General features: G+C 39.6%; 1 protein-coding gene across 1 annotated transcript in view; it reads right to left on the reverse strand.

Moving 5' to 3' along the window:
- Positions 1-21,773, reverse strand: part of PIP4P2 (phosphatidylinositol-4,5-bisphosphate 4-phosphatase 2) — a 28,798-nt gene extending 7,025 nt beyond the window's left edge. Inside the window, exons 1-5 of the mRNA XM_075213772.1 lie at positions 21,600-21,773; positions 6,104-6,252; positions 5,746-5,852; positions 1,488-1,611; positions 235-287 (exon numbers count right to left, since the gene is read on the reverse strand). Coding sequence (XP_075069873.1) covers positions 235-287; positions 1,488-1,611; positions 5,746-5,852; positions 6,104-6,252; positions 21,600-21,702 — 536 coding nt within the window. The 5' untranslated portion in view covers positions 21,703-21,773. The remainder of the gene's footprint in view (positions 1-234; positions 288-1,487; positions 1,612-5,745; positions 5,853-6,103; positions 6,253-21,599) is intronic.
- Positions 21,774-26,806: the final 5,033 nt, after the last annotated feature.

Here is a 26,806-nt window from a genome sequence, read left to right on the forward strand (position 1 = left end):
CATAATAAAATGTTCTGGGAAAACCCCTTTAGGATGCAGTTGGTTTACTCCTCCATCACCAGACGCTCTTACATATATTGGGAGCACATTTTAAATGACAGAATAAATACACAAATTTCCAAAGTTACTTTGTTTTATGTACTTGGATCAATCATTTATACTCTAGCCATCTGCCAAGTAGCAGCTGCCTGGTGCAGACACAATGTTCTTTAATACCGAATACAAGATACTTACATTTTCTTGCAGTGTGGGCACTTTGCCAACGTGTTGAACCTAAGCTCCATCCACTACAAGACAGAAAGAGGGGTGGACCAGCGTTACCACATATTTAGCTACATCTCAATGTCACAGGGAGATTGCAAACACAGGAAATGTTTCCCCTTCAGTCTTTGTGTTATTTAACATTCAGACATGAGGTTTGTCTGTCATCAAACTAATGCCACAAATTGGGATTCCCAAGTGAGGGAATTTCCCATGCTTCAGTGAAACTAGGTCAGTCACTGGCTGACAAAACACAGGCAATGGGGGAGCAGTACTGTATGTGCCTTCAGGGGTCTTAACCTCTGCTATAAAACACAGTCCAAGCCCATACTGCTGGAACTCTCCTCCCCCCTAACCTTATTCCTGCTGAAGATCCTACATGTTTCTTTAGCTCAAAATATCTTGGGAACATATTATGAACTTGTGACATTTGGGACGTTTATACATCTTTCTCTCTTATTTGCTCTCTGATACAATTAAACAAAGGCTCATGGTGTTAATAAGACTGCGCAGACAGCTGCATAGTTTCAAATCCGCCTAAAGACAGTTTTCAGAGTGGACACAGAAAGGACATCAATAATAAGGGAAGGTACCAAAACACTAAACCGTGTACAAATAATACATATAATGAATCAAAGTAAAATAAAGGAAATATAAAAAAAAAAAAACAACATAAAACCTTCAAGGAAAAGAAAAACAACTGAGGCAATCTACATTTAGTTAGTGGTTTACAATTTGTTCCAGCGTGTAAAATGTTTGCATATAATGTCCATCATGAGTAACGTAAATAAAATGTTACTTTACAACAGGAAACCTATAATTACGTTGCCCTATCTTTTCAAGCAAATTTATCCAGCCTGCATACTGTATATAAGGTTTTATAACTTTGTATTACTAAATCTGCTATACTAAATGCTAGCAGTAATACATAGCAAAAAAAAACAAAAAAAAAAAAACAGCACGGACAATACAAACATAACGAGATATACATATAATTAACGTTTTCCTGGAGAACCTAATCTCGCATACACCTGGCCACAAAAATCGTAGAGCGATCAATCACACGCGTCTCCTGCAGAGATAGAGCGACCAATCACACGCGTCTCCTGCAGAGATAGAGCGACCAATCACACGCGTCTCCTGCAGAGATGGAACTCTCCCCAACAAGTCCAAACTTGCAGCTGAATACTCCACGTAATGTGTACAGGAGAAATGTGACAACTTACCAGAAAGGTATTTCCACAGTGGCCGCAAACTACTCTGGTTCCTTCTGCCTGCACTGGCAGTGCGGGCTGTGCTGGCTGTTCTTCAGGAATCAACATCACCGGACCCAGATTAATAATACGTCTGCTATAGAGAGAAATCCACATTACTCCCAGTGAATTTCAAAATCTTTAAACACTTTAAATGTACCTGTAAATAACAAGATAATGCTGGTTTCAGAATTACTCCCAACAAATCTATCTACATGCAAAGTGACTGGGATCGAGGATTATTACATCACCTATCCAGTGTACCATTAATAAGCACGCAAGACTTTGAAATCATGTGCGGATTGGTTTTTATGCTGGCTACAATTGAAATAGTGTGTCTATACTCTGCACTTATATATAATCTATCTATATCTATATATCTACTATATAAATGCCTAGTGACGTGTGTGGAAAAAAAAAAAAACAAGCTGCAGCGCCACCTGCTGGGCAGAGTTATACACCGACCTATATATTTCTTGAAGGAGAAGTGACAGTTGGGAGTGATTGGTGGTTGCCGGGGGTGACAGTGGGGAGTTTTTAACACCTTAAGTAGCTTGATGAAGGATGTGGCGATGAAGATGAAGGATGAGGTGGTGACATGTGGACAAAACCACGTTAAAAAAGGGCGCTTGCGTCGGGAAGTAACGCTCTTCCCCTGAGGAGGCCTGGGCTAGGCCCAAATGCATGACCAGAACCTTTTTAACACCTTAAGTAGCTTGATTTGACTAGAATGCATGAGTATTATGCACGGGTTAACTTTTGTGTGTATATTTGTGCAGTGTATTGATATTCCATTGATCTTTGTCTATAAATAAAACGGCAGCAACTCCAGACCTCAAACAAGCTATAAAGGAATTGCTAAAAATAATGCACTGATCTGAGACCACGTCGGCCACATTTAAAGTGTCAAACTGTCATATTGAGCATTCTTTAACTATATGGAACCATACATTGGGTGGCTCAATAGCCACATGTTGCCTTAGAAACAATCTCATGTATTGCTTGAATGACCCCTATAGCTAAGAGTTGAAGGGAAGGTATGATTGACGACAACCAAGTCCATATTTAGAAAGTGTATGCCCCACTATGATGGTGAACCGCACAAGTGTGTATCAAACTTAATCGCTATTCGATTATTACTACTGGACAAATAGATGGTTGCACACCCTACAACAATTCCTTTTTGTGAGACATCCAGATTTTAAAATAGGCATGGCCATGGCAGATCAGTGTGTCGTGTTGGTAGACACATTTTGTTTTGGCTTTTTAAAGGAGGGGTTATAATTGAATTAAGATGGAAGAAGAGAGAAATTAAGTTTTTTCTTTTACATGTAATAAAGTGGTAAACACAGGTTTTACAGGTTATTTTATTTCGTAATACTTTATTTGAAAATTGTGTCTCTCTTTCTTCGTTATAATTGCCGGGGGTGGGATTCCATTAACAGTATAGGTCTTGTTCAGAGAACTGCATTTCTAAGTGCACTCCAAGCATTGAAAGAAGCTTCACAAACAAAAGTGAAACGTAATAAAAACATTGTGTTCCCTGACTCATGATTTATTTAAGCCTAAACAGAACAGTATTCTAGGAGAAAACCTGAAAACGGCTATGAAATGGGTGAATCTAACACTGGGCAGGAGGACGTGGCTTTCCTGAAGATATATCCTCTAACGTCATGCAGACATACAATAACACATACAACTGTTAATTATGTTAAGTTCCAGTATTTGCTGCCTGTTCAGGGATCTGTTCAATGTGAAGTTGTGTGTAAGCAACTGGAACTCTTCATAATCAAAGAATTAGGAGTACACTCATCATCTGTTATTTATAGAGCGATCAATAAATTACAGAGCTCTTTAACATCAGAAAATGTCCCTGCCTCAAAGGAGCTTACAATCTAGTTTCCCAACCACAGGCGCACAAACACCAAGACAAATTTGGCCAGAAACCAATTAACCAATAGTAGACCTTTGGACAGTAGGAGGAAACTGGAGTATCTGTTAGAAACTTACACTTACGCAGAGAGCGTATGGATGCCAATTTGGAGTATTAAGCACTTTCATCAAACTGTATGAGATGAACTTATAATCCTAAAGATGGGGTTAAAGCTAAAACTGAGACTCCATATTTTCCAGCAGAAATACCATTACAGAGTTCTCCACAGCACCTATTTCCCGAATGCTCCAACCGGCTGTTTTTACTTACCACCAGGCTCTTGGAGCCCAACATATTTCTATTATAATGGAATAAACCGTTGTTTCTCCTATTAGAACAGGCACTGTGTGAGCACTACAGCCAGCAGTTTGTGTTAGACCACTGACCACCAGTCCTGGCAGGGTGGGCAACAACCTCCAACATTTTTCATTATTATTGCAAGTATTTCAGTTGCCCCCACCCAGCTGAAAACATTTTTCTGCCACAAAAGGACCAACTGACATCAGGTCAGTGATTCTTTCATTAACACAGTAAGAGTGTTGACCTGGACAAGGCTGGAGATCACCCTGTCATGCTGATGGAGTTAGAATAACTGACTGGAAGCTTTAAAAGGAGGGAGTTGCTCGAATTATTGTTCTTCCTCTGTTAACCATGGTTATCTGCAAGGAAACACTTACAGTCATCATTGCTTTGCACAAAAGGCGTTTCAGAGGCAAGGATATTACTGCTAGTAAGATTGCACCTAAATCATCCCATTTATCGGATCATCAAGAACTTCAAGGAGAGTGGTTCAATAGTTAATAAGAAAGCTTCAGGGCACCCAAGAATGTCCAGCAAGCACCAGGACAGTTTCCTAAAGTTGATTCAGCTGCGGAATCGGGGCACAACCAGTGCAGAGCTTGCTCAGGAATGGCAGCAAGCAGGTGTGAGTGCATCTGCATGCACAGGGAGGCGAAGACTTTTGGAGGATGGCCTGGTGTCAAGAAGGCCAGGAAAGAAGCCACTTCTCTCCAGGAAAAACCATCAGGGACAGACTTATATTCTGCAAAAGGTACAGGGATTGGACTGCGGAGGACTGGGGTAAAATCATTTTCTATGACGAATTTCCTTTCAGATTGTTTGGGGCATCTGGAAAAACACTTGTCCGGAGAAGGAAAGGTGACCGCTACCATCAGTCCTGTGTCATGCCAACAGTAAAGCATCCCGAGACCATTCATGTGTGGGATTGCTTCTCACCAAAGGGAGTGGGCTCACTCACAATTTTGCCTAAGAACACAGCCATGAATAAATTATTTTACCAAAACATCCTCCAAGAGCAACTTCTCCCAACCATCCAAGAACAGTTTGGTGATGAACAGTGCCTTTTCCAGCATGATGGAGCACCTTGCCATAAGGCAAAAGTGATAACTAAGTTGCTCAGGGATCAAAACATCGAAATTTTGCCACCACGGCCAGGAATCTCTCCAGACCTTAATCCCATTAAGAACTTGTGGTCAATCCTCAAGAGCAGGGTGGACAAACAAAAACCCACAAATTCTGACAATTCTCTCCAAGCACTGATTAGGCAAGAATTGGCGGCCATCAGTCAGTATGTGGCCCAGAAGTTGATTGGCAGCATGCCAGGGGGCGAATTGCAGAGGTCTTCAAAAAGAAGGGTCAGCGCCGCAAATATTGACTTTTTGCATAAACTTAATGTAATTGTCAATAAAAGCCTTTGACATTTCTGAAGTGCTTGTAATTTTACTTCAGTATACCATAGCAACATCTGACAAAAAGGTTTAAAAACACTGAAGCAGCAAACTTTGTAAAAACCAATACTTGTGTAATTCTCAAACCTTTTGGCCATGACTGTATTATCAGAGCAGTGCGATCTGTACAATACATCACAGACCGGTTCTCTGTGACTAGTCAAAGTCTGTACCACAAAAAGGGGGTCGATCGCATGCCGAACATAACTACTGTTAGAGCCCAGGGCTGGGAGCAAGACAGGTCCTCTTTAATATAAATTTTTGCTTTTGACTTTCCACATCATCTCTTCTCTCAGCAGAACTATACACAGTCCATACTAGTTTACCAGATATGTGCTGAGCAATTTAATGGGAAACAGGAGGTCTCATAGCTTAACATTAAATTCCATTATCGCACATACAACCTGGGATTTGTGCATTACTTTGATCAAGGGATAGATTACATGTTAAACTCTCTCACACAAGCAGTTCATTTAACATATAAAATACAAGTTGTTTTAGTATTACATTAACATTTTAAAATCTGCATCATAAAAAGCCAAGTATATACCAGTTAGGTCGTGGGCATCCTATCCGCCGTGACGTATCCTTGCAGATAAGGAGGCAGTTACAAGGGCACCTGACATACTTCTTCCCCGAGGGAGGGGTTTTGATTGGCTTAAATAAAAGAGAACATTTTTACAGTAGTGTTTACACATTACACAAATAATTAGACACATGGAAAAAAAAACAAATACATCTTGTATTGTATTAGCTCAGCAGGATGGCAAAAAGTTAGGCAATAGTTTTTTGAAAAGTCTATATTATAACATTTTATTTACATACTTTTGTAGCAGATATAAAATGTTGCAGTAAAGCGTTATAGTGTTAACCTTTGAATATTATTTGTATTAAGTATTTGTCTTTACCGTGGCCTCATTGCAGACTGTGCACTTCACTACATGCTGATGAAGCTTTCCATCTAAATTAATAAGAGACTGGCACACACGGCAGTTTATTACTGGAACGCCACTGGCATCTGGGCTGGCAATCGCTGTGTATGGAGGCGGTAATTCAGCTGCAGAGAAAGATTCACTTTGTGAAAACTGACAGTCAACATTTGCTATAAACATGGACTGAATACACCAACAAACCAACCATAATATATAATAGCCCTAAATGCAAGCCAGTAATGCAATTTATTACATTTAAAATCTAATTAAGGGTTGTTTCGGTGACCGTTTCGAAACAGTCAGACTATTATTAGCCCGAATAGAAGCAGCAGATAAGCCGGCCGCCCAGATCTTGCTATGTCATATACAGAGTATTCTAATATAAAATTAAAGGGAATAGAATATTTCCGTGGACTCAGTTCCTGTATCTGGTGTTTCACTGTTCACGGATCAATATTGAGATGTACGATTCAACATTATAAACCTGATCAGTAAATTAGATCACGACGCCCATTAACAATACCAAAATTATTTGAAAATAAAATACACAATCCGTTAATTCAGTAATACTTAAAAAGGATTACATAGCATTTATTTTTACAGTCACTGTCAGGAGCACTGCTAAACAATTTAATGAGAAGGGTAATGCCAAGGGCAGTGTGAAGACAAGGATCATTTTTAAATGTAATTTAGTATATTTTAGGCGTGTTGGTCCAAATACAGTAAACGTCCTTTCCAGAAAGCCCCAAGTATTATGGATAATTGTTCCCATTGCTTATACATCATATAGCAATTGTCTTTGTGAGAATTGGTTGACCATAGTGTCTCTTCAAACAGACCAATTAGAATTGCACAGTGTGTGGGCAGCCAACTGTTGTAATAAAATTGTGGTAGAAAAGGCCCAAGATGAGGTTTGTCAGCAGCAGATTTGTCTTATGTGAAGAACAAGAAAAAAATACTTTTAGAAATTCTTGAAAATTATGGAAAACATTCAGTGAGAGAGAGATGTTTGGGGTAAGATGAGGACAAGGGTTATTAATTTTATTTTGCCATTTTAGTTGGTGCAAGATCATGACACATGACCATTCAGGAAAAGAAATGTGTGTCTCCTTATCAATAACTCTGTACAGAATTACCAAAATATTCAGAGAAAGCGCCACACATGCTTTACAGAAAAATGTGTCCGGACTGGATCCAAATATAATATAGTCAAAATATAGAGTAAATTGCATTTATCAGGAAATCAGGGCAAATTAGAATCCTTGGAGGCCAAAGCCAGAAGATCTAAAAAAAAAAAAAAAAAAAAAAAAAAAAAAAAAAAAAAAAGGGTTTTTAAAAATTAAACTTCCCTCTCCCATACCCAAAAAGTGGGGTTCCCTTCCCTGGGACTCTCCTTCTGTGCTATGTCCCATACAGATGAAAGTGGGCCACCACAAAGAAGGATCGGATGAGTAGAACTTAAAAACTCATTTAAAATCAATATGTTGGATATTACATACTACTGAACGTCTCCTTAGCACAACTGTTAGATCACAGGTCACAATGAAATGTATGACTGTTCATACTGAATTTAAGTTTTGTCCCAAACAATCAATATTTTAAAGTTGTTTCATGTACACATATAGGTAAATTTATACTGTTGATTGCATGTATTATTAGGATTCTTTGACATTCAAGAGAAAATGTATAGCCTATATAAGAATTTCTAGCTATTTCTGAATGAACTATGAGTCACACCCAGGTGCAAAGTCCCCCACCCCCCATATTAGCAAATACACTTCTTTTCTGAGTGACAGTAGAAGGGAAGAAGCTGAGGGGGAAATGACTTTGTTTTAAAAACCATGAAACACTGTTGTAAATGGTCAAACTAAGGGTATCACTTGATCAGTGACATTATATCCAACTTTTCACTTTCTCCAGCACAGAAATCAAATTACATGAGTTTTTCTATCTCTGCATTTCTCCTTTTTTTTTTTTTTTTTTTTTTAGATACTTGTTTCTTAATATCACTGTATGACAATATGTTATCTTAAGCATTGTGGCTATTCTGCCATATTAAATTTATTTTAATACTATTCTGTCTCTGCATTCTCTACACACGTCATGCAGGCTCAGGTGAATGCAGTTTGTGACTTTTGGCAACAAATCAATGTAAAAAAAAAAAAAATCAAAAAAAAAATCAATGCAGTCCACAGTATGTTTCCATAGTCACAGATATACAAAATAATATCCTTATTTCCCCTGCTGCTTCAGCCCACTGACATAACATTAAGAAGTCCAAGTTGGTTGCCGTCCTGGGACTTTTAAATGCCATTCAGCGGTATGTAGAAGTGACTTAATGCTGCAGGCCAGACTTCACACTCTGTACACTACAGATCTTTGTGGAGGACCCATTTTATCAGGTCCCTCCCCTCACGCAGGTCCAAGGGGAGATGCCCTCCCCCGAGGTTCAAGACGTGAGAAATTAATTTCTAATTAGGCTTTCTAGAAAGCGGAATTATCCTTTGAACATAATTAAATGTGAGCTTATCTTTTGTAAATACTAAAAAACCAAAGATACTGTCTTGTTAGCTTCTTGATCATTGGCTAGCTCACTAGGTTAACTATTTGTTGGCTGGAGGAGGGCAGAAGTGCCTTTATTGGAGTATTTCCTGATACATCTCCCATTAAGTTCTAGATTTCTAATGTATTTATCCCTAAGTGAACATTTATGATCCTTAACAAAGCAAAGTTTTATTGTGCTCCTGCCTTCTCGAAGAATGTAAATCACATGACTGGCTGTCTAAAACTGACAAGAATTCACATGACGTTACCATCAGCAGGGTGGAAAGCAGACTACAGGGATTCAGGCTATAGTGATTTCAAATCATTTGAGCATTTTGTGACATGGAGTAAACAGCAAAGAATGTGACATTTATCACAGAGGGGGGGAAACTTCATGGCTGCAGTATTTGGCAAATAGTGTGATATAAACATACAGATTTCACATTATTAAAATATATTTATATCACAGGTCACTGGAGTATTCTTCTATAGAGATTGTTTTAATACAGACTTAGATATTATAAACGGATGTTTGAATTACTCAAGTGGAGACCTAGGGCTAGATTTACTTAGCTGCGGGTTTGAAAATGTGGGGATGTTGCCTATAGCAACCAATCAGATTCTAGCTCTCATTTATTTAGTACCTTCTACAAAATGACAGCTAGAATCTGATTGGTTGCTATAGGCAACATCCCCACTTTTTCAAACCCGCAGCTTAATAAATCTAGCCCCTAGTGATGAAATCTTAAAAAAAGGGGAGTCCATCATAACCACAATATTGTGAAGGTGTCTCCGATTTTGGGTGTGTGAGCCGTGAATGCTCAGCTGATCCACCTCATTGTTTGAAAATAAAAAATAAATAAAAGAATGTTGCAGGTCGTGGGGAGGTAATACGGCCACAGGATTTTAGCGGGTATAAAAGGCAATTTTCCATCTTCAGATCATTTTAATTTAATGGATTATATATACCCTCCTGCAACTTTGCCTAATCTTTCTGGATATTTTCTATGCTTTTACTTAACCAATTTACATAAATCAGGCAGAGTGGTTTGTTTAAGCTGCATTGAATATGACATTAGCTCTGTGTCGTATCCAAGATCAACTAAAAAAAACCAAAAAAACACAGGCTGGGTATGTATGCAAATGCATGGCTGAAAAATCACAAAAGAAAACATATATAAAACGCACAGTATTTAGTAACAGTTACAGACAGAGGTGCATGTGCAGGCCAATAATAGAGTCATGTGAAGATGGAAATCGTGCCAAGAACAACTTTCTTGTTAAGTATTGGAAAGTATTATATATTTACTAAAGCAGATAAACAGCTTTACTAAACTGCAAATAGGTCAACACTAAAATAAATAGAATATATCTATCTCATAATAAACTCCTAAATTGCAGTTCCTCGAGTTTTCTTTATTTGACTTATGTCACCTGCCAGTGTGTTTGTTTGACTGTGAATAAAATAAAATTTAAAAAAAGTAATGATACTACTTCAGGACAAACCTCGTACGTAACAAAACATTCAGCGTTCTTAAAGCCGTCCTGCAGCACACTGTGCTATGTACATAATGAGATCTTCCATAGATCACTATTATATTGTGCCTAGTGTTAAGGTTTGTGACAGCCGCTAGCAATGGTGAAATTGATGAGCAGCCAAAGCTTTTCTGCATGGAACAATCTAAGAATAAAATCCCAGCCAGTGAACTCTAAGGAGCTGCAAGCCTACCTACAGGAATTCTACCAAGGCATCCGTCAAGAGAGTATCACTTACCCAGACAGGGAGCATGGAAGGGACAAAGAACTGCAGCTGGGAGGGCGCCAATGGGCGTCATAATATGGCTACATAGAGAGAAGCAATACATCCTCAAAGCAGACAGAAACGGGTGTAATATCTTCAGACAGTCCACTTGGAAGTCTACCATGGTCTAGTGCCATCCACCTTGCCAAAAGGGCATTGCTATATCTATTTACAATCAGCTGCCTATAAGAAGGAATTCCCTACCAACAGGAATTCCCATGTGTCATATGCAAGCTAATTTCTAGGCACATATAACTGCAAATATATATGTTTGTGAATTCCTAGTAATAGCCTGATAAGCTCAGAGGAGCTGTGTACAGTCAGGGGTTAAAACCTTAAAATGAAATCCCTTTAATTATGTTAAACGTCTCTCCAGAGGGTGTTTGTAGATCAGAGTAGCCCAGACCCATGGTTGCAGACCAGCACCCAATATCAATTTATGGCACAGGACGTAAAAGTTTAAGCCTGTGAAACCTCTCATTAAAGGACAGTGATTTGCAACACATCTGGGATGTCTCAGACATTTCGATTACTGAGACAAGCAGCTGGGTTAAAAGAATGACAGGGTTCTATTGCTTTCCTATGTCCCTCATTCACCCTGAACGCTGTTTTCTGGGCAGAGCACTGGAACCAACTTCCTCCCTATACGCGGGCTCTCTTAAAATGGCACTTGCGAAAACGAAGGAGGACTATACATACAAAAAGACGGCGATCCAAAACTCGTGAGAGCTTTGCAAAAAAATATTTTTCCGAAAACTATGTTGTGCCTTGTTTTGAGATCAGAGTTTGGCTAAAGAAACAGAGTCACGACTCTTTCTCCCGCCAAATCCCCAAAGTTGAATCTTGTTGAATTTCACATACTCCGAACCACTCATCTCTATTATATATGTCTATATGCAAATTGCCTGCCAATAGCCCCATTTCCCTTATTGCATATTGCATACCTTGTAAAATAATTACAAAAAAAAATAAAAAAAATCCATAAAAATATATATATATATATATATATATATATATATATATATATATATATATATATATATATATATATTTTAAAGTTAAAATTGCAGAATCAGTCATAGTGACCCATGATGACATGGCCACTTGAAAATAAAATTAACTCAAACTAATTTTGTTAGTTAATGAGCCTCTTCGTTTAAATCCATCGTAAATCCTTAGTGTGACCACTTAATTTGTAATAATTGCCAAGCACTAATTACTAGAAACATGATGACAGCCAACAAATGGCTCTTCTAAAATATCCATCTGCCACACAAAATGTTTTTGTTTTGGTTTTAATACAAAAAAAACTTGAAGATTGCATGATCAGTGAAAAGCCCAGTCTCATTTACACTAAAGTGATTTATTTCTTTTAAATTCTATTTAGATCTATTAGAGAGCACAAAATGTATGCAAATTCATAACAATTAGTTTTGATTAGTTTACCGGTTAAGGACAGAACACCTTGTACACATGGGTATTACTTTAAAGCATAGAATACATGTTTAAAGCCTATTAAAAGCACTTTTATCTTCCTGACCATCTGCATCAAAGTGAATGGACCCATACACTCTACCTGACAAGCGTTTGTGTCAATTTTGGCATTGTGAGCAGCGTTCACGAAGTCTGCTTTTCTCCATTAAAACACAAGGTTGTGTCCAGCCATTTAACTAGCTTTGTTTTTCAACATCTGTGTGCACAAGCCGCAAAAGTGTGAAACGTTTAATTGAAACCAACTGAATTCTTGTTGGTTGTTGGCACAGGGATTAATACTAACTCAAAAAAAAAATATATATAAAAAAAAAAAAAAAAAAAAAAAATAAATGATGTTTTCAGCAGACTAAGCATCACCAATGTGAACAAGTGCTTAAAAGGAGCATAGTTACATCAATTCAAGTGGTCAAACAGTTACAAACTGTGTTTATCTAAAAAAAAGTCTTCCTGTACTGTAAATACAAGGATAATAGGATACAGATGATACAGTAGTTTTGGGACAATGAAATGAGAGGGGTGCAAATAATTGTAATGGAAGCCCATACTGGCAATTTGCAGCAGGGAATAACTTGTCAGGAATAATTTGCCATGTTTCCGGACATGGAGCAACTGTCCCTCATAGTTTGACTAATTCCCAGAAGATGTTTTTGGGGTCCACCAATTGTCAGATATTGGGAGCCACCTCTTTTAGAATGCAAGAAAAACGGCACACCGACTCTTGGGGTTCCAGCTTCAAAAGGTTAAATACAACAGGTAGTGGCGGCACTACCATCGGCCCTGGGGCCCATGGACATAATGGGGCCCACTGTATGACAGTTGCAGAGTGTTGGGTGCCCCGGTTCCCCCCTCCCCGCATTGGGGCCCACAGCTCACTAGTCCCGCCTCTGACCACAGGTATAGCTAATCATGTAACCCCTCCTTCATAAGATACGCTAGAGGCACAACAGTAAAACACACAAACTGCATTAACAGCTCAGGTTGTAGTCTGCTTGGATTGCACAAGAATCAGACACGGAAGAAAATTCTATGTTTACCCCCATGCAACACATTATGTTTCTACAGATAAGCGTATGGGGAAGCAGATCACACTGTATCAATGATCTTTATGCAAATTAAGTTCTCATTACATGGTGAACAGACCACCAGAAATACACACCTGTGTAAATAATCCCTAAATAGACACTTTTTTAAACACCCACAAACACAACAAGGAAAAGTCATGCTAGTTGAATTTTGCAGCATATAGGCGTGTAACAGCTGTTAAAGCAGCAACGCCACAAAGATTTTTCTTTCTTTCAATAGCAAGTTAAGAACTTTTTAAGCATGCATCCCACACTCATTTTTCTTAGCTATCTTCCTACAATCATTATCTCTTTTTCAAAAACTCCCTTGTTGGCAAACAAAAATGGCTGCCAGACAAAGTCAGCTACACAGACACAGGCTCACAGCTCTAAGCATGTCATGTGATGACAGAGGGGGTGGGGGAGTAAGAGGATGTAACAGTGCAGACAGAACTCAGTGGGGCATCCCAAAGCCTCTCCGCTAACTACATCATGTGTCATGTGACTGTGGTTGCCATGTTAGTCCATTAAGAGCAGACTGTAGGGGGAAAAAAAATATACAAATGCATCTTCTTAAAGGGCAACACAGTTACTTAAAAGTTGTTGTTTTTTTTCTTCCATGGGATTGGTGTTTTAAGAACACTAGGTAACACATCCGTGGAATAGATTCAATAATCTATACAATCACTCCAACTCCTGTTTCTGTGGCAGATTATAGCAAAAGTAACAATGGAAGAAACTAAAATGTGAATAAAAAAAAAAAAAAAAAGATTCCTGGTATCCTGTTAATCTGTCTATATTATTCTCAGCCTGACACATGCAGTGAAGCAGAGAAGTAGCCCACAGCCGGGCGCCAGTAAATGTCAGAGCTGCTTCAACTTTATTAGCCACATGTAAAAAAGAACTATTCGTGTAACAGTAACGGACGGGCTGTACAGCCTTCATACCGTCTCCTGAGAGAGTTGTGCAAAGTTTGGAGACTTCGATCCTGGAAACATTATTTCTAAAATGAAGCATGGAAACAATCACCATAAGGCAAGTTATGTTTAAGGAAAAGAAAACATAATCCAAATATTCCTAGGGTTTACTGTTCCATATGTCCCCCCTGTAAATGTACAGTAAAAACATTTAAAAATTACTGATTAAAAAAACGTTTGTGTGTTCAATTTTCTGACTATTTATAGAACAGGGAGATGTCAAACGTTTTTCTGCAAAGTTAGATTACTGCTACACTGGTGAACTCGCAGCGGAAATACGTCCATTAAATCCACTGCTGCAAATATGTTAACACAGATATGGAGAGAGTCACACCAGCGATATTCCACTAGTGAATTGCTGTTCTGATCGCCAGCTGCAGCGTTTTCACACAGAGAATAAGTCTACAGAAAGCAACGGTTTGACGGTTGCCTGGCAGGCAGAGCAGTCACTGCTGTTACGCAGCACTTTGAAACTTTTTTCTCTTTATATGTCAAGCCTCAAAATTACCTGAAAATCATTGAATTATTTCAAAATCAATGCAGAGAAGCTAAAATAAAATGACTCATGTAAAAATATAAACAAACAAGAAAAAAACAAACAAAAACAAAAAACGCACTATCCTAGATGAAGCATCATCCATAGGCACCAATTTGTGGGGAATGGACTGGTTCTCTTTACATTCACACGTAATAACTAAGGGGTTGTCTGTCTACTTTCAGACAGTGCTCTGTGTATTAATTGCTCCCTGGGTACTCATGTCAGCCTACGGGTCACACTTTTTGGCTGGAGGAGTAGATGGAGAGAATGAATGCCTTGAATGTGTACAGCAGCCGCAGTCCTCCAGTGTAGAAAGACATCAGCTCTCCTGTGTAACTACTTTTAGTTGGCAGCAATACATCTATATAACATAGGGGCTAATTCAATTACATGTAACAAAGAGCAACAGCCTACAGCAACCAATAAGATATCACCTATTACCACTAATGCTGGCTGACATTGCTTTAGGTTACAAGAAGGCTACATTTAGAGCTCATGCACCTCACATTTTCATGCTCCTCTATCACTCCCTACTCGATTATATTTACTGTGAAAATAGGAGGTTGGTGGAGACCAAATAGCAGCAAATTAAAAGGAATTAAATGACATGGCGTCATTGGAGCTGTACTGACCCAAGCACGGGCATGGTAAATGCAGCCATTGTTAGATACATAGAATTTGACGGCAGATAAGAGCCACTTGGCACATCTAGTCGGCCCATTTTTAACCTCCAAACCTATTTAGTCCTTATGTCTATCCCAGGCATGTCTTAATTACTCTGTGTTATCCTCTACCACCTCTGATGGGAGGCTATTCCACTTATCCACTACCCTTTCCGTGAAGTCATTTTTCCTGAAATTTCCTCTGAAAATATGTCCTGGTGTTCTAATACTTCTCTTCCTTTGAAGAATGTTTCCCTCCTGTACCATGTTACAACCCTTGATATATTTGAAAGTTCTATCAGGTTGCTCCTTTCTCTTTTCTGCGTCAAACTATACATATTAACATCTTTTAATCTGGGTAAGTTTTGTGCTGTAGGCCATAAACCATTTTAGTTGCCCTTCTTTGTGCAGTCTAATGTATTTATATCCTTCTGGAGATATGGCCTCCAGAACTGAACACAGTATTCTAGATGAGGCCGTACCAATGACCTATACAGTGGTATTATTACTTCTTTCTTTCTGCTACTGATTCTTCTCCCTATACAACCAAGCATCTGACTTGCTTTGCTACATTGCTTACCTGCCATTAAGTCAACTGAAATAGTGACTCCTAGATCCCTTTCCTCCTCAGCAGTTTCCATTATAGTGCCATTAATACAATATTTAACCTTTGGGTTTTTGATACCCAAATGCATGATTTTGCATTTTTTGGCATCAAACTGTAGTTGCCACAGTCTTGGCCTTTCCCTTAGTCTACCTAGGTCATCAATCATTTGTTTTACCCCTCCTGGCTTGTCTACTCTGTTGCATATCTTTGGGTCTTCTGCATAAAGACATACTTCCCCTTCAATACCATTTGTAATGTCACCAATAAAGATATTAAAAAGCACTGGTCCAAGTACAGATCCCTGGGGTACACCACTGGTAACCTTTCCCTCCTGTGAGTGCACTCTATTTAGTTTAACTCTGGTTTTTAACCAGCAACCAAGATCTTTTGCATTCAACCATGTTAGAATCCAATATGAAACCTTTCAGTTTATTTAACAGTCTGCGATGTGGGACAGTGTCATAAACCTTACTAAAATCTAGAAAGCTAAATCTACAGCCCCCCCCCCTTGATCCATTACTTTAGTCACCTAGGCTAAATAGTCCATAAGATTTGTTTGATACGACCACCCCCAGCAAATCCATGCTGTTTGGGATCCCTTAAATTGCTGCATTTGAGATATTCTACAACTCTTTCTTTTAAGAGTGTTTCCATCAATTTCCCTACTACTGATGTAAGGCTCACTGGTCTGTAGCTGTTCGCCTGTTCCTTGCTTCCAGTTATGTGCAGTGGGACTACATTCGCTCTTTTCCAATCCTCTACAATTACTCCTGGAGCTAGTGACTGATTGAATAATTCTGTTAATGGGGTTACCAGCACACCTTTAAGCTCTTTTAGTATCCTTGGAAGTATCCCATCTGATCCCATTGATTTATCCACTTTCAGTTTTGAGAGCTCTATTGGGACCTTCTCCTCTATAAATGAACTTGTATCCACCTCATTTTTATGAATATAGTTGCAATTTAACGGTGGCCCCTTCCACTCTCACTCATTTTTATATGTAGCCATCAGCATCAGGAATGAAAGAGCAAAAACCAGTAAGTATTTTGAGTGCAGGTATGATGTGTGGATACTTGGAAATATACTACGGATATAAAATTGTTAAACTTCACTTGACTGCATACTGAGCATTAACCAGGAGACTGTTCTTGCACAATTTCTCAGAAGCCACATTGTTTTAGAATAAAGAATTTAACTTTGCAGAAATATTTCCAGTCTTATTTCCAAATGGACCATAAACGAGATATGCAAGATGACGAACGGAATCGTATTATTCATTGCTGATTACTCTTAAGGTTAACACCCCCCTGGGTGAGAGAAAGATAAAAAAAATAATCCTCTGCGACTGCAGACATCAGTCTTTGTGATGAAGGTGAGCAATAAAGACTAAATAGTCAGCTTGTTTTGCATGTCAGAAAACCACACATCTTAGAAGCACAAACATGCTCCACGATTATACATCAATTAGACTAAGCAGAGTCAGGGAAACTGGGACAGAGGCACAGTCAGAAATGGACAGCAATTTTGCATATAGTAATTGCTTTGTAATATGCAATCAGAGAGCAATATGAGACACTTACTGTACTCCCAATAGCCAAACACGATTTGTGAGCTACCTGCAGACGTCCTCAAAAGCAACAAGAAAAAATAAATGAACAGAATAATTTGTGACATGGATTCAACAAGGTGCTGGAAACCTCTCTTAGAGATCCTGGGCCATGTACATTGATCAATTGCACTAATGGAGCACAAAACATCCAGCTGCTGGCCTCACCTTCAAAAGGTCCATCAACCACCCCCTGGTACGTGGCAATGTTGTCAAGGCTTCTCCCCAGGAACTTCCCATTTAAATAAATAAAAAGCTCATTAGACGGGGCCTTGACAATGCCATTGTCAAAATGTTCTTTTTTTTTTGCATCTTAAAAGAGAAACCGAAACTAAAACAAATCTGTGTCAACCTGAATGTAAACCTGGTTTGCCAAGTTGCTTGCAACCATATTGGCAAGATATTTCCTGGTACATGGGCCAAAAACAATTGTTTTGCTATTTAAAACAAAAAAAAAAAAAATCAACCAATCTGCAGACTTAAAAGCTACTTAGTTAATGAACTTCATGTACATGTTGCCATCAGCCAATGCACTGCCTGGGACCCTCATGGCCTAATTACCAGACCAGGACTGTGTAAATTTGGCCATTCAAGTGTGTGACAAAGTTGGACAAACATTGTGTCATTTAGTGATGAAGCCATGTGACCAGATCTGACCACTCATGTAAAGCTTTAACTTGTACTACAGCTACAAAATTGCTTCCGAAAAATAATTCAAGTACTGAACTCTAAAGAAAGGGTTCCATCAAATTGCTCTTTATCTTTGTAAAATGATACATGTATTGACAGGTGCCCTTTAAAAATCCATTGAAACTAAAGGTGGTTTGATATCACCTGAAAAAAAAAGTATCTTAGAATAATCACATAATATATGTTAAAGATCCTAAAAAGCAAAAGGATTTATTGAACTAGGAGCTCGGCTTAATCTTTTCAGCTCCCCTTCATTTGCTTTCCATCAAGACATACGCTCTAGGCAGAGTTGGGTCTGTTAGTCACCTTTGGATACAATGCAGGTCAGCAATGCTCTGTGGCTTGGACAAAATGGTCAATCTCTGTAACTAAGGGAAAACGAACAAACAATTCTGAAAATAAAATGGCCTTAGTGACAGCCACAGAAGGAAGCAATGTATATAGCAAAGGAGGGCATCTACAATGCCGTAAGTTCCACGTTATCTGAAAGAGGAACCTCCTTCACATCATGAACATATATTGCAAGCATTAGTTATTATAAAATATAATGTTTTGTTAAACTTATTTTGGAAGAAAAACTCATCTCTCAAATGTTTTCTTCAAAAGTTATTGTTGAATAATAAAATTTTCTACCGTCATCCAGGACAGTCACACACTACAGTTCATTAGATTTCATATACGCCTACTACTGCTGCAGGAAAATTGTTTAATATCAGGCACTTCTTTGAATTCCTGTGTTAAAAGCAATGATGACTCAGCATCTGTACAGCCAGTGATCTGAATACAAGAAGTGTCAAGTCCACCAAGATTCAGAATTCTCCTTCAGCCAGAGATTGTACCTGTAATTGAAACACCAGCTGATAATTACTTCACAAATGCCAGGAACGGTGCTCAGACATTCAGCTAGTAGAGGGGAAGGAGATGTTAGAATATGGTTCTCAGTGTAGAATCATTTGAGCCCATGTAGATCACTTTATCTTCCTATAAAAGTTCAGTAATAATAATAATAATAATAATAATAATAATAATAATAATATTATTAAAACACACACACTATATATATATATATATATATATATATATATATATATATATATATATATAACACACACAGTATATATCACCACAGAATCTGCATATTTGCATGTATTAACATGAGTAAAAGCTGCTGCCCTGCTTAATCATAGACTAGTACTAGCTAATGGGGAAAACAAACAGCATATTTTTATATATTTTGTGAAAGTTTGTGTCCTGTGATCCTTCTTGTACACCAACGCTAGGAAAGGCCTCACCTGTCAACCAAGTAAAGTTATATTAAGGTTCGCCGATTGTTATAGCTACCAACAGATATGTCATTTTCAAAGAAGCAGCTAGGTATTTGCTTTCTGTTGAACATCTATAACAAGAAATTTGCTTTACCAAGGGTTGTCAGAAATGAATATTTCCTTTATTGAAGCGAACAAGTCACATTCAAATGAAGATGTCAGAGTGCATTATGCTCTCCCCTGGGCTGACCTCCTCTACACATCACAGCCATATTGCTGTTTAGGCTGGAAGAAGCCTGCTCAGGAGAAAGCTCACAGAATACTCTCTTTTCTTTTGTTTAGTACATAGTACTAAAGACACTATGTAGAAAAGCAAAAAAAACAAAAACCAGAAGGACCGGTAAAAGTTTGATCATGTGATTTTTATGACTGGGAAGTTCAGAGAGAATATTTAGTCAGGGAATTTCCCCTTTAAGATTACCCCACCGCTTCTGGTGAACTGAATATTGGTTCAATTCACAAATAAAAGCTCATCCACTTTAAATGTGTAAATGACTGTAAACAAAGCTTATAAATTATCTTGTCATATCCTACTTCACAAGACATGTGTCCATAACTAAACTTGGTTGGAGATGACTGAATTAATTTTTTAAAAAAAACAGCTCCAAACATCTGCAGAATAAGTCACTTTAGGTACAAACATATAATTAAACAAGTGTCACAATTAAGTCTTTAGATCTTTCTTTAAAGCGTTTCCAGAAATGCAAACTAAACGTTCTGCCTTTCAGAGGTCCACTCTCACTAAAAGATAATTAAGTTGTTCACAGAGAAGTGGAACCATTACAAGGCAATTACAGTTAAACCAGAAAGTCTTGTTCAATACCTTCTAGTCCATTTGTGTATACCTTTCTTTCAAGAGCACTGTGCAGATTTATTGCTTATAGGACTTATTTATCAGAAGTTCTGTAAATATATATGTATAAATGGTGAATTTTAATGTCAACAATTCAGTGTTTATTAGGAAAGCTTGTGTATTATGATTAATCACACACTAATATTTATAATTATATGTATATATATATATATTAGAAATCACTTTAGAATTCTGCAATCTTTATAAAAGTACTAAGCTTACAGTCTCATGCACTTATATGGGTACAGAACTCCCCAGTGATGTCCGATATCCATATAATTTAAGTAAGGGCAGCACGGTGGCTAAGTGGTTAGCACTTCTGCCTCACAGCGCTGGGGTCATGAGTTCAATTCCCAACCATGGCCTTATCTTTGTGGAGTTTGTATGTTCTCCCCGTGTTTGCGTGGGTTTCCTCCGGGTGCTCTGGTTTCCTCCCACATTCCAAAAACATACTGGTAGGTTAATTGGCTGCTAGCAAAATTGACCCTAGCCTCTGTCTGTGTGTGTATGTTAGAGAATTTAGACTGATGTGAATGAGTTCTCTGTACAGCGCTGCGGAATCAGTGGCGCTATATAAATAAATGATGATGATATAATTTAAGTAAGGGATGTATTGCCATTTAATAGATCTCAAATGAAACAGCAGTACATATGACGTTAAGAGGTGAAGACATGTTAATAAGAACCTTTCAAGTATTGAAACATGCATTTAATCAAGAAAAATAACTTTTTAATATAACCAGCAGTTTTTAAACTGGACTTGTGAGGGGAGCTTTGGTCACAACAGAGGAACTAAAACTTAGGCAGACAAATATACGTCATGCAACCATTTATTTGCCCTAATCATTATTTCACTAATGCTAGTGTGACTACTCATGCAAAGCTTTGTACAGTCAATCTTGTTAGAAGGATTAATCCTGGGCAGATTTAGTTAACACTGAGACACGGTGCAGGGAACTGATAATAGACACGTGCAACAACAAAAAAACAACCCCAATTCCCTGATCAATCAACTCCAGAAAATGTGCTTGTACATTGTCTGCCCTTTAGCTTTCATTTAGCTGTATAGTGCAGAAACAAAGGCACTGGATTCAGTGTAATGATAAGTCATGGGACGTTATTGTGTATACTTATATCTCCATCAAACAAAGCCCAGTAGCTGCAATAGCCAAAAACCTCTGCAGTCTAATACAGAGCTATATGATTCATCCACTCTGCAAGGCACTACCTCCTCCCTCCAGTGAGTTTGAATTAGAGGACACATGTAGAAATGAAGACTGCTATGTACTATGCACGCATCTAGCTGGTGCTTACCTCGCAGGCTGCTCTCATGGATGTAGGGAGGTGCAGTAGGGGTGACATTGCCAGAATTAGGAGAGATCAGAGGGGAGCGTTCATCAATTCCATCAGCAGCCATGACTGCAGCAGCTGCAGCTCCAGCAGAGGGGAGGGAAGGAAGCTTCTCACAATGTGCATGTCAGAGGGCTGGGAATCACAAGGAGGAGGGGGGCGGAGGCACGGTGACAGCACATCCGCCCACCTTGACCCTCACTCAGTTACATATCAGGCAACAAGGAACTTCTGCTATATTATGATTTATATATATATATATATATATATATATATATATATATATATATATATATATATATATATATATATATATATATATATTTATTTATTTATTTACATACATATATATATATTATATTGCTAAACCCTCACAGCTTGGTATATTTGTATGCCCTAAATAAACCAAGTTCATCTACAAGTTTCAATCAGCTTATGTTAGGATGGGATACAAGCAATCCCTTGTGTTAGGCACTAATTATCTACTCAGGGTGAATTCATCAAGCTCCAGGTTCGAAAAAGTGGAGATGTTGCCCATAGCAACCAATAAGATTCTAGGGGGCAGATTCAATTCTTAAAATATCCGCATGAGGTGCCTCTGGAAAGGACGCGAGACACCTTGGGCGGATATTTTTTTTACAGAAGTAATGCTCATTTTTGCTTGTGCCCCATAGAGGTACGAGCAAAAATGGGCATTCGTTTTTATCGTAATATTGGTAAAAATGCATTTCGGGCTATGTTCTCAGGAACATCGCAGACAATTGAATCTGCCCCTTGTTATCATTTATTTAGTACATTCTACAAAATTGCAGCTAAAATATGATTGGTTGCTATAGGCAACATCTCCACTTCTTCAAACCAACAGCTTGATAAATTTACCCCTGGTCTCTTAATAGACATTTACTGAGCTTCTTAGCAAAATGTTTGAATGGTAACTGTACCTATAGTGTAATATTAATCCAATATTCCTCTTCCTTAAACTAGCTGAATGGTGGAACCCCTGCAGTCCTGGGGAACACACCTCAGCCAGCACTGCACCACCTCTTGGGGGGGACTGTACCCCATCTGATGTGATTTAATGCATGGCATCACCAAGCTGATGAGGTTTAGTGGGTCAAGGGCTGGGCAGATCAGGGACAAGGGTTAGCATATCAGGGTGGGGCTTATTTTGTCCCAATTTTGGCTTATTTATATTCCATTTTATTTTATCTTATATGAAGCATAGTTGCAAATACAAGTCATATTTCAATGCAGCACATACATTAAAACGCTTCAAATAAAAGATCAAATAGCTATATTCATCACTGTATTAACAAAGTAATTCAACAGTTTAAGTAAAAGTGTTCGACCATCCACATAAAATCCACCTGTGATTGTCTGATTAGGCCCCATTCTCCCCACACTAGTTGGTACATCATTGATTAGTCTCCTCTATGCCTACCAGTGGACCTGAGACATTTTTGGGGGAACTTCTGCTACTGCCTGTAACATAATGAGTTTTGTATCTGTCAAATCAATCTACAATTCTTCATTCTGAGGTATGGTTGTATGATCTGTGCCCCAGGGATTTATGTTACCGCTAACAGGTTTTTATCTACCATTAGGTTTGTTAGCTACTCAGGGGCAAACGCAGGATTTTAGGAGGGGGGTTTCCACAGCACACCACCAGTGGGCGTGACCAGCATGCATGGGGCGAGGCTATAATTTTAGACAGTGCTAGGTAGCTCTCTACACGAGCAATGCTGCGTGCACTACTGTTAGGAGCATGCAGCTCCCCCTTCATGAGCAGAGCAGTGTGAAGTGGGACATACCCCCCAATTGTCCCTGTAGTCGGGACAAAGTCCTGACTGAGTGGGTCAGTCCCCAAACTTAAGACTGCCCCACCAGAATCAGGACAGTTGACAGACTGTCCTGTTCTCTCCTACCTGTTCTTCCTGCTTTCAATACTTGTTGCTGCTGCTCATGTCCTAAGCTCAATTGTGCTTGTCTGGATCCTGGAATGTTGGTTCCCTGTTTGGAAATAGAATAGGTACATGAGATATAGAAATACCAGCAATGAGTGAACACAGCAGGCCTTCCTGCCTCTATGCAGTCCAACATTAAATCAAAACAACTCATATTTTATTATTAGTACCCCTTTCTTGTAACCAGCCCGACTGTAAAATAATTTTATTCACCTTTAATAAAAAGACCTATTTCCCCCAAACAACCCCAACATTAAATTAACAGTAATCACATTTATTACCATACATTAAATAACTTGCATTCACTTTTAATAAATAGCATTCCTTTTTCCAAAACTCTGCCACACATTTAATTTATAGCACCCAAATCACCCCAACATTAAATTAATCATCCTAGCCTACTTTAATAAGTCTGTACCAACCCCACTATTAATGTCACAAATATATGCGTACCTGCTATTGTTGGCGCAACTCGGAGGAAGGCGCGGAGTCTAACGTGCCCCTGGTATTCACCAGGAACCCCCGCAAGGAAGTATGGACTTCGCTGCAGGGACACGCAGGTCGCGGTCCTTCCACGAGTCAACAGCGAGATACAAGGAGGTGCCAGACAGGCCGGGTCAGTAACGTTCTGGTAGTTCACGGTACACAAGGATGTCCAGGAGAATGGTGAGACAAGCCGGGTCGGAACGTTCAGGTAGCGCAGTACAGAGGGAGAATCCAATAGGGGTGGTCAAAACGGTCTGGGTCAAAAGGGTCACAGGCAGCACTGGAATAGTCAGGAACAAAGTAGGATACTGGTACACACACAATACGCTGGAGGCAGGAAGACCTGATACTCTGGCACAGGAGTCAGGGCAGGAAGTGCCTATAAAGCCCAGGGGACCAATAGTCGTGATGGGCGGCAACTAATTAGCGCTACAGCGCTATACAATAGTGTCCCTTTAATGGCAGCAGCTAATTAGCACTGCTGTGCTAAACCAATAGCGTCCCATTGCCTAGCAATGGGAAGCGCATGCTCAGATGGCCGCGCCGGACGGTGGGGACTTCTTGCATCTGGTTGCTAAGCAACCAGACGCGCAGGATGATGACGCAGGCGGCCGCCCAGAGGAGGCAGCAGGACGGCGCCTGACAATTAAATTAGATTGCCCCACCATCACCCCACAAACAAAATAAAACCCATTAATTAGCCACTACCTACCTCACACATTACATTGCCACAAGCCCCATGCCATCAAACACACACACACACTACATTGCCACAAGCCCCGTGCCATCACACACACATTACACTGCCACAAGCCCCCTGTGCCATCAAAACACACTAAATGCCACAAGCCACTTGCGCCATCACACACACACATTGCCACAAGCCCCCTGTGCCATCACACTCACGCTACATTGCCACAAACCCTCTGTGCCATCACACACATACTACATTGCCACAAGCCCCCTGTGCCATCACGCACACACTACATTGCCACAAGTCCCCTGTGCCATCACACACACACTACATTTCCACAAGCCCCCTGTGCCATCACACACAGTACACTGCCACAAGCCCCCTAGTCAACACACAGACACACAACATTGACATCACCCCCGCCCCCCCTGCTGCCCTCACACACAACACTGACATCAGCACCCCTCACTTACCTTTAGGTGCTCTTCTGCTGCATTGCTTCTCGCTGCACAAACAGGAAGTGAAGTGAGCACTTACGATTGGCTGCCTGTTGCTGCCACTGACCACTAATGACTCGATCGTCGCCCCCCCCCCCCCCATCTTCTCGTGGCTCGCCACCCCTTCCTCCACCCGCGCTGGGTGGGGAAGAAGAGAAAGAAAAAAAAAACGTCAGGCACACCAGGCAGAACAGGGGTTTCCAGAGACTAGGAACCCCCCCCCCCCCTGTGTGCTACTGTATTTATAAAGGCTCTTATATAAGTGCAGTTACACCTGCCCTGTCTCAGGTCGATGGAGCATTTTTTTTTTTGCACTTGGTGTAATGAGTGTTGGGAACAGTTATTACACCATTTTGTCCACTGATGTGTATTCAAGCTTTATGGCAGATATTCAATTATGTTGAGGTCTCCTTTCATTAAAAGAGTAAATGGTAACCTTATTGGTGCTAATATGAATGAGGTAATGACGCTGCAGCTCAGGTTGATCTTGATTCAAGATGTGGATCAATGTAGCATTAATATAATCAGTCAATTCAATTGCAGCAAAATGCTTATCTTTCACACTGTTCTTCAGGAACTTAATAGTCCTATAATAATTGTGAAGAGAATACTATTCTAATTATAGAGGGCCCCAGTGCTATGGTGAGTTATTATTATTATTATTATTATGGAAGCCCCATTGGCTGTAGATGTATAGTGTAAGATAAATAATTGATTCTGTACTGGTGCTCACTGTTTTTTTCCCCTTATAAAAACGTGAAGTAATCCAAAGTGCTTCATCTGTGATGTGGAAATTATGACAGCATTATCTTCCTCTCTGTATCCAGCAGTTTGAAGCGGACGAGGAACATTCACATGGCTGCAGTATCAATTAAGGCTCCTGACAAGATAATTACTAGTCATATAATACAGAAAATGTGTTTGTGAATTAATTTATAGTGATAGCTTGATGTGGGTATAATTTAAGCCAGTGCTAGGCCGCTCTCCAACCCATCCACTTCAAACACATGGGCATTGCTGCGAACGCAGCATCCCCTTCACAATCAGAGCCGTGTGAAGCAGGACATAGTCCTGACTGAGAAGGAAAGTCCCACCAGAATCAGGACTGTCCCACCAGAATCAGGCCAGTTGGCAGACTTACCGTCTCTCTCCTACCTGTTGTCACTCACCAGACTGTTAGTTTCTCTGGCTCAAGACCTAGGTCCCTCTCTGTCTTGCCGATGCCTGTCTTGCGCCGCGGCCGCACGCCATCTTGACCAGGGGTCTGCGCATGTGCAGACCTACAGACTGTTAAAACCTTGTTCCTCTCCTCATTGGATGATTAATTACTTCTCACTATTTAAGACACCTGCGGTCCTACTACCTTTGCCTGTTCTTGGTCCTCATTCTGCTGAGGTACCAAGGAGTTCTCTGTTCCTGTTTATGGTACCTGTTTGCTGTGGATGCTACCTCGTATCTTACCTGCACCTGGACAAGTCTTTACTCCACGCCAGTGGTAATACCTGTCAGCCGCAGACCGCTCCATGCTAC

This window comes from Mixophyes fleayi, chromosome 5 (genome assembly GCF_038048845.1).
Source record: "Mixophyes fleayi isolate aMixFle1 chromosome 5, aMixFle1.hap1, whole genome shotgun sequence".
NCBI lineage: Eukaryota > Metazoa > Chordata > Amphibia > Anura > Limnodynastidae > Mixophyes > Mixophyes fleayi.